The 13,782-nt window shown below is 48.5% G+C and overlaps 1 protein-coding gene across 1 annotated transcript; it reads right to left on the reverse strand.

Moving 5' to 3' along the window:
- Positions 1 to 1,934: 1,934 nt before the first annotated feature.
- Positions 1,935 to 13,516, reverse strand: SHISA2 (shisa family member 2). Its single transcript, XM_060273827.2, has 2 exons — positions 11,749 to 13,516; positions 1,935 to 5,732 (listed from the first exon to the last, which is right to left on the reverse strand). Exons 1-2 carry the CDS (start codon positions 12,065 to 12,067, stop codon positions 5,179 to 5,181), a joined length of 873 nt encoding a protein of 290 aa, XP_060129810.1. The 5' UTR covers positions 12,068 to 13,516; the 3' UTR covers positions 1,935 to 5,178.
- Between the last annotated feature and the right edge of the window lie 266 nt (positions 13,517 to 13,782).

Here is a 13,782-nt window from a genome sequence, read left to right on the forward strand (position 1 = left end):
ATGGGAAGCTTCCTTATAGTCAGCTCATTGGTCCATCTAGTTTAGTACTACCTGCACTGACTGGCAGCAGCTCTCCAGATTTGCAGGCAGAGGACACACCCAGCCTTACCTGGTGATGTCAGGGTTGCACCTGGGACCTTCTGCATGCAAAGCAGGTGCCCTGCCGCTAAGTTAGGGCCCTTCTCCCATGCTGCCAGGCACGTGGGGTCCGTTTAGCTACCATGGCAGACAGCCAAGGATAGACCCAAGGCAAAGCATAGCACCTGTGTCTTTTAGTTGGGTAAAAAGAAATGCCAGTTGTGGCAGGTAAAGCTTAACTTGGAGGGGTGAAAAGGCCACACCTGCAGAAATAGCCTCTAGTCTTCCATGCAACCATGGAAGCAATGGGGCCTCTGCCCAGGGAATTAGGTCTGGGCACCCGCAGCTTATGGGGCACTTCAAAGCACCCCCAGAGGCAATGGCAGCACAGTGGGGAACAGATGTGGCATCAGAGCCCGCAATGGACTTGCCAGGGCTGAGATCCTTTTTTTCCTCGTTAAAAACCGTTCAGCCATGTGCTCTGCCCAAGAACTGCCATTTTACAAGCTCCGGCTGCACTCAACTTCTTCACTTGTGCAGAGTGCTTCTGGACCCAGGTGTTACAATTTTTAAATGACCCTTATCCCTTATTGTCTGGTGAACTTGAAGAGACAAGGGTGCCTTAATGCTTGGAAAGTGGGCAGAGCAGCAGGAAAAAGCCGGGGTGGGGAGGGAGAAAACAGAAAGCAATGGAGCAGGCAGGCTAAACCCCAGAGGACAAGTTGTGGGCAACCTGGAGGGGGGCCCTAAATGCAAGCGGTGGGTGGAGCCAGAAGCAAAAAGTGGGTGGAGCAATGGATGTGATTCTGACCTTTGCACAGCAGGCTGTATTCCAGGGGTTTCTACACACAGAGGCAAGCAAGAGGCATCATCACACATCACAGATCATTCCATGCACTCAAAATCGCTTGTGGGTGTGCAGTAGGGCCAATGAACGGGGAATGTGGCCTGGGAATGGGTGTGGCCTGGAGAGTTCCCAGGGTCCAGACAGAGAGGTCTGGAGGGCCACATTCCCACACTGCCCCTGAGCTTAATGCTCCCCATCCCTTCTCTATGAATGTCTCATCTTGTTTTAAATCAAAGCTCATGTCTGCCACCACCGCCACCACACCTAGAGACAAAGCAAGGGAACCTCTTGGGGTACTTCTATTAAGTATCAACTCAAATTATCATCATCCTAAACTTACTTTTAACTGAAGTTGTAGCTCTTGGTTATTATGTACCGGGGATGCAGAACCTTCAGCCCTGCAGGAATTACTGAACCATCATTCCCATCATGGGGTCACGAAGAGTCGGACACGACTAAACGACTAAACAACAACAACATTCCCATCATCCCTGACCATTGGGCCATGGACTCAGCTACATTGGCAAGGGAAAAACGCTTTGTATGCGTTGTTTTATACGTTCCAACACTGACACCAGATGGCGCTGTGGAGTTCCGTTTTTCCTAACCTGTTTTCTCAAAGTTTGCAACACATTTAACTGAAACACTTCTTTGATGTGTCTAGATCCAGCCAGCCCATGCTGTCTGGGGCCGATGGGACTTGAAGTCCAACAAGTCTGGAAGGCCAAAGGTTCCCCATCACTTAACATATACATGCAAATTTTAAGAATTCAATTTCAGTGGGAAACTGAGCCTGCAATCCTGCACCCACATATCTGCAAGTAAGCCCCGCTGAACTCAACAGGGCTTCATTTTGAGTTGATTTTTTTAAATAAAACTGCACTGAAGTCTCTCCCATTAAAACCAATGAGTTTTCTACATTTGGCTGGATCATGTCTTATCTACAACTCAAACGGCAGAGGCCTAAAGCAAATGAGAAATGAGTAACAAACTCAAATAGAGAGAAAAATCACACCATAAAATATTTAATATGAAACAAAAGATATTTTTTTCTTCACTTGTAAGAATCAGTTACTCAAGTGCCCTTTAAGAAATTTAAAAAATTATACCAAACATTAACATTGGTTTTACATTATTATACATGACATATAAAACACCACATGTCACAAACTTTCTTTTATTACAACTCAAAAGCATTTCCCCTTTTCAATGTAAATTAATTCCTACATACTTTTGATTTAACTTATTCATTAAAAAAAACAAGTAAACAAACAGATTCACCTGATTTTCATATAATTAACATGGCATGTGCAATGAATACAATGAATTCTGGGAAACAGAGAAGGGTGCAATCCTATTCATTTCTACTCAGAGGTAAGTCCTACTGAGTCCAGTAGGACTTGCTTCTAGGCAATTGTGCACAAGATTGTAAACTATTTTTTTCTTCACAAATGGAAAAAGCTAACATCAGTCTCTGAGTCCATCTCCCAGAAGTGAAGCAGTGGGCCGAATCCAGGAAACTGCTCAGCATCTTCTGTCTCTTTTCAAGCAAACGGTGTATCAAGGGCATCCATTGCTCTGCAAGAAATTCCCAGCAGCACTTCTCAAACTGAAAGCTAGACTTTACTAAACAAACATGGTAAGCAGAGTAAGGTAACTGCAAAGGTACCTATTGGACAAGTGATCTATACCAGTGGTTCTCAAACCCACCATTTGAACATTGCTGCAGGTCTTGGCAGACCACTCAGTAAACTTCACTTTGCTCTAAAAATCAAAGCACACACATAAGTTCAATTTAATAGCTAGGGAAATATTAGTTGGCTGCATCAGCACCTTATTGTGAAAATCACAGATCCTAGGCTATGGTCTTCTTTGCCTGTTCGATAAAACTGGCAATGACCGAAAAGGACCGAGTCTTCACCATCAGGAAGAAAAAATCAAGTGCATGAGTGAGTATAGCTAGCCTTGCAACCACATGAATGAAGCTTGTAGACCACAAACCAGCATTTGGGAGCCTCTGGTCCAGACCCTCTAGCACTCTGAGGACAACAAGCAGCAGAAACAAGGAATTCAATGAATTCCTATGGGTGCAAAAGCACTTATGCACACATGAAAAGAGCTGCATGGGGTAAATTCCATTAAGTTCGGTTCCCTGGATCAGAGTATACTGGTGCAATGTGCCCATGCGCTTCTGTTTCCTTGTTCAAGAGCATCTCTTTCTCCTGCATTTATCTCTTGTGCACAGAGCATCGGGGTGAGGCAGGAGGAACAAAGCCTTGGCACAGTGTCAATATGTAAGTGTCAAACTTCAGCAGACAATATAAATAAATTATATTGCTACATAGTGGTGTGGGTTTTTTGGGTGGTTTTCTAACGAGAAAGCAAGAGTACTGGATTTCTGAAGCACGAAATACATTAACAATTAACACAGACCTTCCGCTTCTTTTACAACGATTGCCAGAAACGTAGCTGAAGATAAAGATGAAATCAACCCGGTTTAGTGCAATATCATCCCTTGAGCCGCCCAAAGACCTTTACATCATGCGGAATTATTTCGCTGTTGAATGAATCTGTACACAACGGAAACGTGTGGTGATGTCACGCTTCTAATACTTTTACAGGCAGCAAATGGTGGTTAGGTGCGTCTGATATGTGCATGACCACATGCACACACATCACGCTGAACCCGGAAGGGATTCAAAAACGTCACAAAAAGGGGTGGAACGGGGCGGGGGGGGAGCACAGGGTATTTGCAGGCTTTTTCAATGGGTGCTCCAATTGTGCATGATTTCGTGCAAGCATGCAATGACCCCCGCGCAAACGGGGAATTGTCTGTACTTCGACAAAAAGAGGTTTTCCGGGGAGCCAGAGGGTTTCTACCTCTGCAGGTCTTTCCCAGCTCTGTTGTTTGGGCTGACCACTTCTATCTGCTTCACATACAAATCCCATTTCCATGTGGTCCAAGCCACCAGGGCCTGATCCATTGAACTGGAAATGGGGTCAAGGAGCCATGCTGGGGGGAAAGTCTTGGCTGCAACCCACTTAATCTCACGCCACCAATGCCCAAATTCCAAAGGCGTTTCCTGAGCATTGCAAGTGGCGTTTGCAAACAAATGCAGCTACACTTTTGTTGGCCTGCACAAACAAAACAGGTACAGAGGCTTTTGTGGGTACTTCAGCTGGAATAGAAACTTCTGCTTTGAAAATCGCTGATGTAAGCCACACTTATGCAAAATGCTCGGCTCCTGAGCACTGCCAGGATCCAAAGAAGTATGTAGCTACATCTACGCACCTGAATGGCTTCTGGGCTTGAGCTTCTCAAACAGTCCCATTACCAATACCACATGGCCAACTGTTTCATGATGCAAAAGCAGGCTTTCAAAAGCAGTTTGCAATATGGCAATATGGCAAAGGGTATAGATAAGATACTAGGAACATAGAAAGACGTTTTATATGAGGTCACAGCTGTTTGTCCACCTAGTCCAGTGCTGTCTACCCTGATCCCAAGCTCTCAGGAAGCGCTTCCTTCACCTGCTGCCTGGTCCTTTAAGAGGGATGGGGGAACACAGGACAACGATCCCTGCTTTTTTAAAAAAAAAAAAAACATGAACAATTGGATAAACACTGGACCTTCTGCATGCCAAGCATGCTCCCTACCACTGAGCTATGGTCCCTCCCTGTAATTTCAAGTCAAACTTCTAGGACTATGTAACTAACCAGGATTGCACTGTTCATCCTTCTGTCTTCAGTGTGATTGTCGGAACAGCAATACAAAGGGTAGTTAAAACTCTGGGGGAAAGACACTTCTAAAACAATTATTTCGTACCATGTAACAAGCTGGTTTTCTATTCACTAGGTAAATACCGTCGACTGTGTAGCACCTTAAAGGGCACTTAGTGGCTCAGGCATTTAAACACACACACACACACACACACACACACACACACACTTGTCTAACCGAAATGTAGATGCCTCTTCAGCATAATAACCCTTTGCCCCTGTAAATCATGCACTGGAATGGAAGCATTATCTGGAAATGTTAAATCAAAGTTCTTTTGGCAACTGAACTGAACGAAAAGAAAACCGTTTATAAATACTGTCCCGACATGCATGAGCCTTCCAAAATTATTTACAAATGAAGTTCGGCAAGCTTCTTTCCAAAAGCGTTCCTTTCCTCTGCTCACAGTCTTTTATTTTTTTTGCTTGGGTGTCTTTTTTTTTTCCCTTGCTTGCTGCTTCTTCCCTCCTTTGAGCTACACAGTCACTGCTGGGTACATCTTCTGTTCGCTATTGCTGTGGGGATAAGGAGACTGAATTGGCCTGTATCCACTTTGCAGGCCATCGAGGAAAGGGGGCACGGGGGCCATGGGCATAGAGTCGTGCGGCACAGCGTAACCCACATACTGTGGGTGCAAATACTGGCCTTGGTGAGGCACTATCTGCGTAGCCTGCTGGCAGTTCAGTACTGAGAAATTAGTAGGCATGTTGACGTATACATTATTCATGGTCCCTTCTGGTAAACAGCAGTTGGTTTGCGACCTGGTGGGGGGAGGCCTGGCACCCGAGTTGGCACTGGAGCTGGAGCTGGCAGCGGTGCTGGATTGACGCGACGAGGATCCGCGGGAGGTGCTGGCACTTGGGATCATGGGAATAGTCTCCATTATCCGGTTGCCTCCAGGAGGCCGGCTCTGCTGGGGCTCTTGCTTGGGGCGCAGGCAGCGGCAGCAGCAAGCTGCTACGAGGGACCCCAAGATGATGAACGCGACGAAAACGGAGCCCACGATAAGGAAGGGCACATAGATAGGCACTGCCAACAGAAAAAGAAAAAAACTCTTAAGGAAACAAAAGAGGCAAGCAAGTTTTTTTTATTGAAAGCGCATAATAAGCTCAGAGGGTAGTAGCTGTTTTTCCTTCGTTCTTTAGTCACAGCTAGCGTAGCGTAATGGTTAGGGTGTTAGACCAGGACCTTAGGCGGCCAAGGTTCAAATCCCCGCTTGGCCATGGGTGAACTTGGGGAAGTCACCCTCTCTCAGCCTAACCTACCTCACAGGTTTGATGCGAGGGCAACATGGAAAAGGGAAGAAGTATCGACCATATGGGATCATCCTGTCGTGCCCCCCCCCGGTCATTCCACATATTTGACAGCCACTGTGAGAAACACACTGCATGCCAAGATCATGTCACCTGGCTTCCATTACTACAGTGGAGAGGAGACTCAACCCAAGCATGCCATTTTTGGTGGCACTGCCATATTTTGGGCAACATCCAGTTCTGCTCTTGTAGTAGTAGTAATAGTACAGTGGAACCTCGTGTTATGTACCATCCTCCTTACGAACGCTTCAGGTTACGAGCTCCGCTAACCCGGAAGTAGATGCTCCCGGGTTGCAAACTTTGCCCCGGGATGCGAGCGGAAGTCATGCGCCGGCAGCGCGGCAGCAGCGGGAGGTGCCATTAGCGAAAGCACGCCTCATGTTATGAGCAGTTTCGGCTTAAGTGCGGACCTCTGGAACGAATTAAGTTCGTAACCGGAGGTACCACTGTTGTTGTAGTAGTAGTAGTAATAATAATAATAATAATGCTTTATTTATTTATACCCCACGCATCTGGCTGGGTTTCCCCAGCCATTGTTAAATTAAAAATGCAATAAAACATCAAACATTAAAACCATCCCTAAACAGGGCTGCCTTCAGGTAGCTTCTAAAAGTCAGATAGTTGTTTATTTCCTTGCCATCTGATGGGAGGGTGTTCCACAGGGCGGGCACCACTACCGAAAAGGCCCGCTGCCTGGTCTCATTACACCTGTGTGCAAGTGGCCTTTTGAAATTATTCGCCCTACCTGTGAAACTCCAAGGAAACTGGAGAAATGGCATTTCACTGCAATGCCCCAGCTTTTGGAGGGGAGTGGGACTCTGCAGTTGGCCATGGCAAAAGCATAAGCCATCTAAAAAGTTTTCATTTGCGACAACTATGAGCAGCAGCAGCAGAAGCAATTTTGCTGGAAAGCTGGCCAATATTGTGCATCTTCCATGCACAATGTTCCTCCGCTGAGTGGGGCATTATTCAAGGGCCTTTGAAAGGGAGTGGAATAGTAGACACCACAAAACAAGAAGTAAAGAAGAGTATCTGGAGAAATTTTTGTGAAGTGGCCTTTTGAAGTGGCCTTTTTTATGGGGACGGGTGAGTAAAAGTGGGACACAGATAATTTAGTACCGTAGGGAAAAAAGTCCAATAACAAATTTCAGCTCTTCTCTAGTTCACACTAAATTGCCTTGTTGCTTTCCTATGGCCCCTGCATTGCAAGATATGAGAGAAGAAAAACCACATCTCTTTTAACATTAAGGCAGCAATCTTGTGCACAGTTACCTGGAAGTAAACAGGCAAACTCAGTGAGGCTCACCTCTGAAAAGATATGTACAGGATAGCACTGCTGCAAGTCTATAAAAGCTGGCTCAGTACGGCAATGAACTACTAGAGAAAGGTGGTTTATAGCAAAGTGTTGCTGTTCTTTTTGTAAGTAAACCCCAAAGCTCTGCTGTTGTGCAATCTCTCCATTAATTTCAATGGGGAACAGGCACCCTGTTACAAACCTTATTGAAATTAATGCTCTCGCTGCAACAAGCACACTTTCCGGGAGTAAACCAGCTCTAATTATAACATAACTTCAGGCTAGTTCTGATGTGTTTAGGATTCATGAACAGCAGGCGAAGCGCTGGAAAGCAACCAGGGCTTTCCCAAAGAGAAGACAGAAGGCTGAAGTTTACCTTTTGAAATCCAATCACATAAATACATGATTAGGAAGTGGCGCTGTTTATTCACACAGCAACAGGTAGGGTTTGGAGGCGAAATGAAGTGTCACATTGCTTGGGGGGGGGGGCGGGACTTGTCTTTCCTGGGATTTTCTTGTTTAAATTGGAGACAAAAATCAATGCATGCTAGGATGTCAGGTCTGAAATACAACTCATCTCGAGATATTCTGGGTAATGCTGCCACCTAGAATACTGAGGCTAACACGCCATATCCTATCAAAACAGGAATAAAAGGGAAGCTCAGAATTCTGGCATTTGTAAAGCATGAATGAATGGCTGAGTAAACATCGCAGCTGTGCACTCAAGCCACTGGTGCCTGCCTATTCCCCACTTTCCTCTATTTCAGCAGCTACACAAAAGAGGACGAGCTGAAGTAGACATCAGCTTGCATACAATCTGTGCTGTTTCAGTACCATTTTATTCTCTTCCCCCCTAAACAACAAAGAAAGGACAATCTCTACGGTTACAAGCTAGTACAGTGACTGTTCATTGCTGCTCAGAGGGTAGCTGGAGATATGCATTCCCTTCACCTTAACACAGTGGCTAGGAGGCAGTATTGGGAAGTCTTGGTTCAAATTTCACCTGTGCCAGAAAGCTCAGTAAGCAGCCTCAAGAAATACGGCTACCTGTGTCACAACATGGATGGGAAGGCGCACCCGAACTCCGCAACCTGAACTGAGCATTTGGAACTGTATTTGGTATTGTTCTAATGTATTTTCAATCTTTTGTTGGAAGCCGCCCAGAGTGGCTGGGGAAACTCAGCCAGATGTGTGGGGTATAAATTATAAAATATTATTATTAATTATTATTATTATATTTGCACAGGACCGTTGGTTAGGTGATTTGCATGCCTTGTTGAGATGAGCTGTGTCCTGTGCAGATCCCAATTCAATAACGTTCCTTCCCAAATTCAAGCTGTTGTGGGTGGGGCAGTTAGTCAAGCTGGTAGAGGGGTTGAAATTCCCGCTTAGCCATTAATATTAATATTTCCCCTCTATTTGCTTATGATATAGCAGTATTAAAGAACTGTTGTGAGGCTAAGGTACTCTGGTGCCCAGTTAAAGAAATCTTAAGTCAGTCAGTCACATCAGTTTTACATGATTGGCGAGTTAATTTATTAAATTTGAATGCAAGTTTTTTAAAAAAAAAATCAGTTCAGGAGGAAGCAGCATAATTTCTATGGTTAGGGTCATTTCACAAACGGAAGGGCTCCATTCATGGAAAGCACTGAGGCCCAGTGGAGACTCCCTGCTATAGGAAGGAGAAGAGGCAGTACCTGCTGATTCCTGCACCCACCTGTCAATCACCCCCAATGCCACCTCTCCTGCTGCGCTGGGAAGTTCTCCCACAGCAGCTTTCCAGGAATGGCAAAGACCACCCACTGCCTCCTTCCTTCAGCAAGAGCAGAACTCCACTGAGAGCAAACCTGGACCCAACCCTTTCATTTCAGATGACACACTCATGACACAACAAGCCTCTTCTTAGAAGGCAAGCTCCCAATTGGGGATGACTCTTCTAAGATGTTAGCCACCTACAGTTTTTATTATTACTTGCATTATGGGTTTTTTTTTGAAGATCAGCATTAAGAAAAAAGCCTCGTTATTCAGAGACTGGAAACTTAAGTGTTATTAAGTTTTGATGAACAATGCTTCATAAAAATCCTAAGCACATTGCGTAAGACCTCCTGATTTCAGTGGAACTTGTTTTGAGGCATTGGTCACTACCCTACAAGGAAGTACTCTTGGGCTCACTGAAGTCAACAGCGTAGCTGCATGTAACTCTAGGCTGTTTTATAACCACTGTGCTTGTTAGCAGGGTGTTTGTCACTTCATCTATGTTCTCTAAAATACTTTGGCAGTACTGTATACACTTTAGTTTAAAGTTATAATGGCTTCGTAAGAAGGTGGATTGCAGAGCTCGGCTCCAGAATTTTTGAACTTATTTTGAAATTCTTAGTGGGCTGTCACAGCTCATTAAAATAATTACATCATGAGTAAATACAGGGCCGTCTCAAGCAGGTCGGGCGCCCTGGCGCTGAGATTGCTCCGGCGCCCCCGCAGCGCGCAGCATGGCTTCGTCGCGCAGCGCCCCCCCTGCCAGCCCGGTGCCCTGCGCCACCGGGTTCTACACCTAGAGCCGGGCCTGAGTAAATAAAATGAAAATGTGATCCAGCCAAAGTTTGAAATTCCGTTGATTTCAGTGGGAGAGTTCATGAGAGTGTGTTTAGCTTTGTGCTTGTCTTTTCCTCTGAAAGCAGTGGGGTTTACAGTCCTACATATGTCCACTCAGAGGTAAGGCCAGTTGAGTTAAGTGGAACTCTTTCCCAGGTAAATGTGCTTCTTACTATACATGCACATAAGCAGGAATGCAACCATGCGTGTATGGGGCCATGGGTGTCATGCAGCGTTCATGGCCCTAGTAGTGAGATTTGTGGGTGCCTGGCCCCTTCATGGGGAATTTTGTGGGTGCTCAGGCACCCCAGGGAGTTGGCACCTATGCACATAAGGAGTAATTTGCAATAACTAACCAACTTCCCACTTCAAGGAAAATAAACTGGCTACTACTACTTCCTCAGTGTATCAGCATGGAAAAAGATCCACCTATTTGTTTATTTCTCTCTCCCCCCCTCCCCAAGCATTGAGAAACGGAAGGTTTTCCAGCTGTAGGGGCTGAGAAAGGGAAGGGAAGGTTACTGCTTCACATGCTTCATTGACTCGAGAAAAACAACACCAATCATTAATGAAAGCACCAAAGTAACATTGACTTGTGTTGGTATATAAACAGGGCCAGGGGCATTTTTTGAGTGGCCTCTGCTCAATGGCCCCCATATTGCAATTCCCATTCTGGCACTGCTAAACTTGATAGCCTGTTGTAAACTTCTACAGGCACGTGGGCGAGGGAAGGATGAGTTTGAGGGGAAAGGTAGGGTAGGAGCTACCTACCTACAAAGCCCAGAAAGGACGTCATAAGATTTTAAAATGTATTTCAGCCCAGCATCAACAACATTCTCCTGCACCTAAATAACACGTGAGAAAGGCTCAAGTCATTTCTTTTGTGTAATGCAGGCATCCCCAAACTGCGGCCCTCCAGATGTTTTGGCCTACAACTCCCATGATCCCTAGCTAAGAGGACCAGTGGTCAGGGATGATGGGAATTGTAGTCCAAAACATCTGGAGGGCCGAAGTTTGGGGATGCCTGGTGTAATGTGTGAACCTGGCTCTGAAGCAGCTTGCAAATTAATATTTCAAACAGAAGTCCTAAATTGGTTGCAACTTGCATAGTCCTCAATATTTTTTATAAAAGTTCTTTCCACCCCACAAGAACAACATTCACAAGTGGCACATGCCATGCCTTATGCATGCCACATGGGTAAACCCCGAGAGACTAGTCAAGAGTTCCTACTCAGTGCTGCATTGATAGGCTTGCTAAAGAAACTTCTCTGTGTTAAGTGGGCAGGTGAGAGTTGGGTGGGTAGAAAGCAGTTGTCTGTGGTACTAATAAGCACAGCAGAAGAGTACCTTCTTTTCAGCCTGTGGTGGAAACTACGCACGTACTAAAAACGCTGTGAAAATGCTTTTTTAAAAAACGTTTCAGAAAATACATTGGATTTTGCATAGCTCACTGTTGCCATCTAGTATCATATTTGTATATTGCAATTTACAACACATTTAAAAGGTTTTATTTGCAGCTGTGTAGATGAGTCCCCTGTGTGTATCTTCCCTGAGTGTAGGATAATAATAATCCTGGGCCTTGAGACAAGGTGGGGGCTAAGATCTAGGAACAGATGGCTTGTTTTGTTTTTAAAGAAAGCAATGCAACTATGAGAAATATGGGAAGGGCTGTAGCTCAGTGGAAGGGCAGCTGCTTGGGTTCAATTCCAGGTCGTGCTGGGAAAGACTCTGAAATCCTGGGGATGCTACTGCCTGTCAGTGTAGGCAATACTGAGCTCAAGCAAACTAGCTCACTCAGTATCAGGCAACGAGGCAGCTTCCCGTGTCCCTCCCCTCCGCTTTGTACCTGCTGCGCCGTCGGGGATGTCCTTGTCGGGCCGGCCGTGCTCAGCTCCCCCTTGCTGCCGGTCGTTGTCGCAGACGCCCTGGTCCAGGCGGGCCTCCGGGCGGGAGCAGCAGTAGCGAAGGGCGCACGTGCCGCAGCAGATGGTGGCGTCGCCGTCGTCGAAGTGCTCCGGGCACTGGAAGCCGTCGCGCCAAGTCGCCCCGTCCTGCCAGCCGTGGCAATACTCGCCGCTGGCCCGCGCGCTCGCCGCCAGCCCCAGAAGCAGCAGCAGCAGCGACGCCCCAGGCCGCCCTCCCAGAGAACAGCACCCCCTCCACATGGCACAGCGAGGGGGCGGCAGCAGGCGGGCGCCCGCAGGCGGGCGTCGGAGACCAGGCAGGCGCCCCTCTCCTCACTGCCTGGATCGAGGCACAAACGAGGCACACTCAGTAAATGTGCGGGGAGGGGGGTGGGCGCGAATGCAGCAGCTGCGGGTGGTTATGTAGACACGTGTGTGCCGCAAGCCCCGCTGTGCGGAAAGCCCGTGTCCGTGGGAGGTGAAGGACAGCCACGCGTGCCTTCAGCTGCGCGCGAGAGGTTGGCGCCGCGTGTCCAGGGGTCGCCTCGCCTGAAAATGGGCGCCAAGTCAGTGCAGGATATACAGCCGGCGAGCCCTCAAGAAGCCAACTTGTGAGGGGCGCTAGGAACCAAGTCTCGCAGTTGCTGGGGCGCAGAGAAATATCCAAGCTCCCAGAAAGGGCTCAAGTCCGGCGCTAGCTTCCCGGAGTCCGTCCCCTCGCCGGCGACGGGCAGCAAGCGTAGCCCTCGAGAAAGAGTTTAGCCTGTCAAGCCCCACGGAATCCTGGACAATCTCCTAAGAGGAAGCGGCGCCCCACGGCGGAGTCATTCGGCGCAAAGGGAGGTGGCGCCTTTGCCGCTCTGGGTACTCCGGCGCGAACAGTTGGCTGTCGGCGAGGCGCCTGGGAATCCCGCGCGGGACCTTCCCTGCTCAGCAACCCGAGCCAAGGCGCCGGTGGTGGGAGGAGCGCGAGGAGGGAGCCGGCCGAGCCGCGGGCCGCTCGTCGAAGAGGCAGCGACCCCCACAGCCTAGTTCTGCAGCAGCCCGGAGAGCAGGAGAGCCCGGGCTGTGGCGGGTGAAGAGATGCCCCCGGGTAGGCGGGACGGAGCCAGGCGCTCCGGCAACCATAACACAGCGAGGTTTCGAGGGTGGGTGGGGGGGCGCCTGTGGCGGGACGAGTCCGTGGGCAGGCGGGAGACCCTCCGAGGGAGACCCCAGCCGCCGCCGCCGCCAAAGCGGAGCGTCACTCCCCTTCCTGGCGCTTCGCCTTCTACCCGCGCGCGCCGTCACGGCTGCGCCTCGTTTGGCCCCGGTCTGCCCAAGCAAGTCCCGACAGTGAGGTTCGCTCGCCTAAGAGTCGTTGCTCCTGGTCCGCACCTCGCGCCCGCCTTCCGGGGAGTCCACTCCGACTTTGGGGCAGGCAGCGCCACGGGTGTAAGTGGAGCCGGGAAGGAGTTCTGCAGAGAGGAGTTTCCCTTCTTTGCCTCTGGTTGTGCCTCCTCTGCGCTCTGCTTGAAGAGGCCAGCAGGAAACTCCGGCAGTCTGGCTTTTTCCAACGCGGTCAACAAACTCTGCTTCTATCCAGCCAGCCCTGCTCGGCATGCCACCAGCAGCGCCTGCAGCACACAACTCCAGGCTCCGTTTCCTGAAGCTACTGGCTGGCTGCTTGTGCGCGCGCGGGGCTCTCTTCGCTACTCTCTCGCTTTCTCTGTTATTATAGGCACCCTGCTCTCGCCCTGCGCGCATGCGCCTACAAGCCATCGGCGCTCAAGTCCTCCCCTTTTCTTGGTGAATGTCGGAGAGATCTTCGTTTTCTTCTCACCGGCTCTAGATACAGAAGGAACGGCTGGTGGAAAGGGATGGGCAACGAGCAGCAAGATGCGTGTTAACTCCCCAGGACGTGGGAAGGGGAGGGGGTTAAAGACGCGCTCTTATCTTGTTACTCCCTTCGCTTGCCTTGCAGCCGAGGTTGCAAT

The sequence above is a fragment of the Zootoca vivipara genome, chromosome 4 (assembly GCF_965207765.1).
Source record: "Zootoca vivipara chromosome 4, rZooViv2.hap1.1, whole genome shotgun sequence".
In the NCBI taxonomy this organism is placed as follows: domain Eukaryota; kingdom Metazoa; phylum Chordata; class Lepidosauria; order Squamata; family Lacertidae; genus Zootoca; species Zootoca vivipara.

Excerpts from the sequence above, each read along its gene's own strand:
- SHISA2 (XM_060273827.2), bottom strand. The coding sequence starts at position 12,067 with ATGTGGAGGGGGTGCTGTTCTCTGGGAGGGCGGCCTGGGGCGTCGCTG. Across the intron at positions 5,733-11,748 it reads CATCCCCGACGGCGCAGCAG|TGCCTATCTATGTGCCCTTC; the intron begins GTACAAAGCGGA and ends TTCTGTTGGCAG.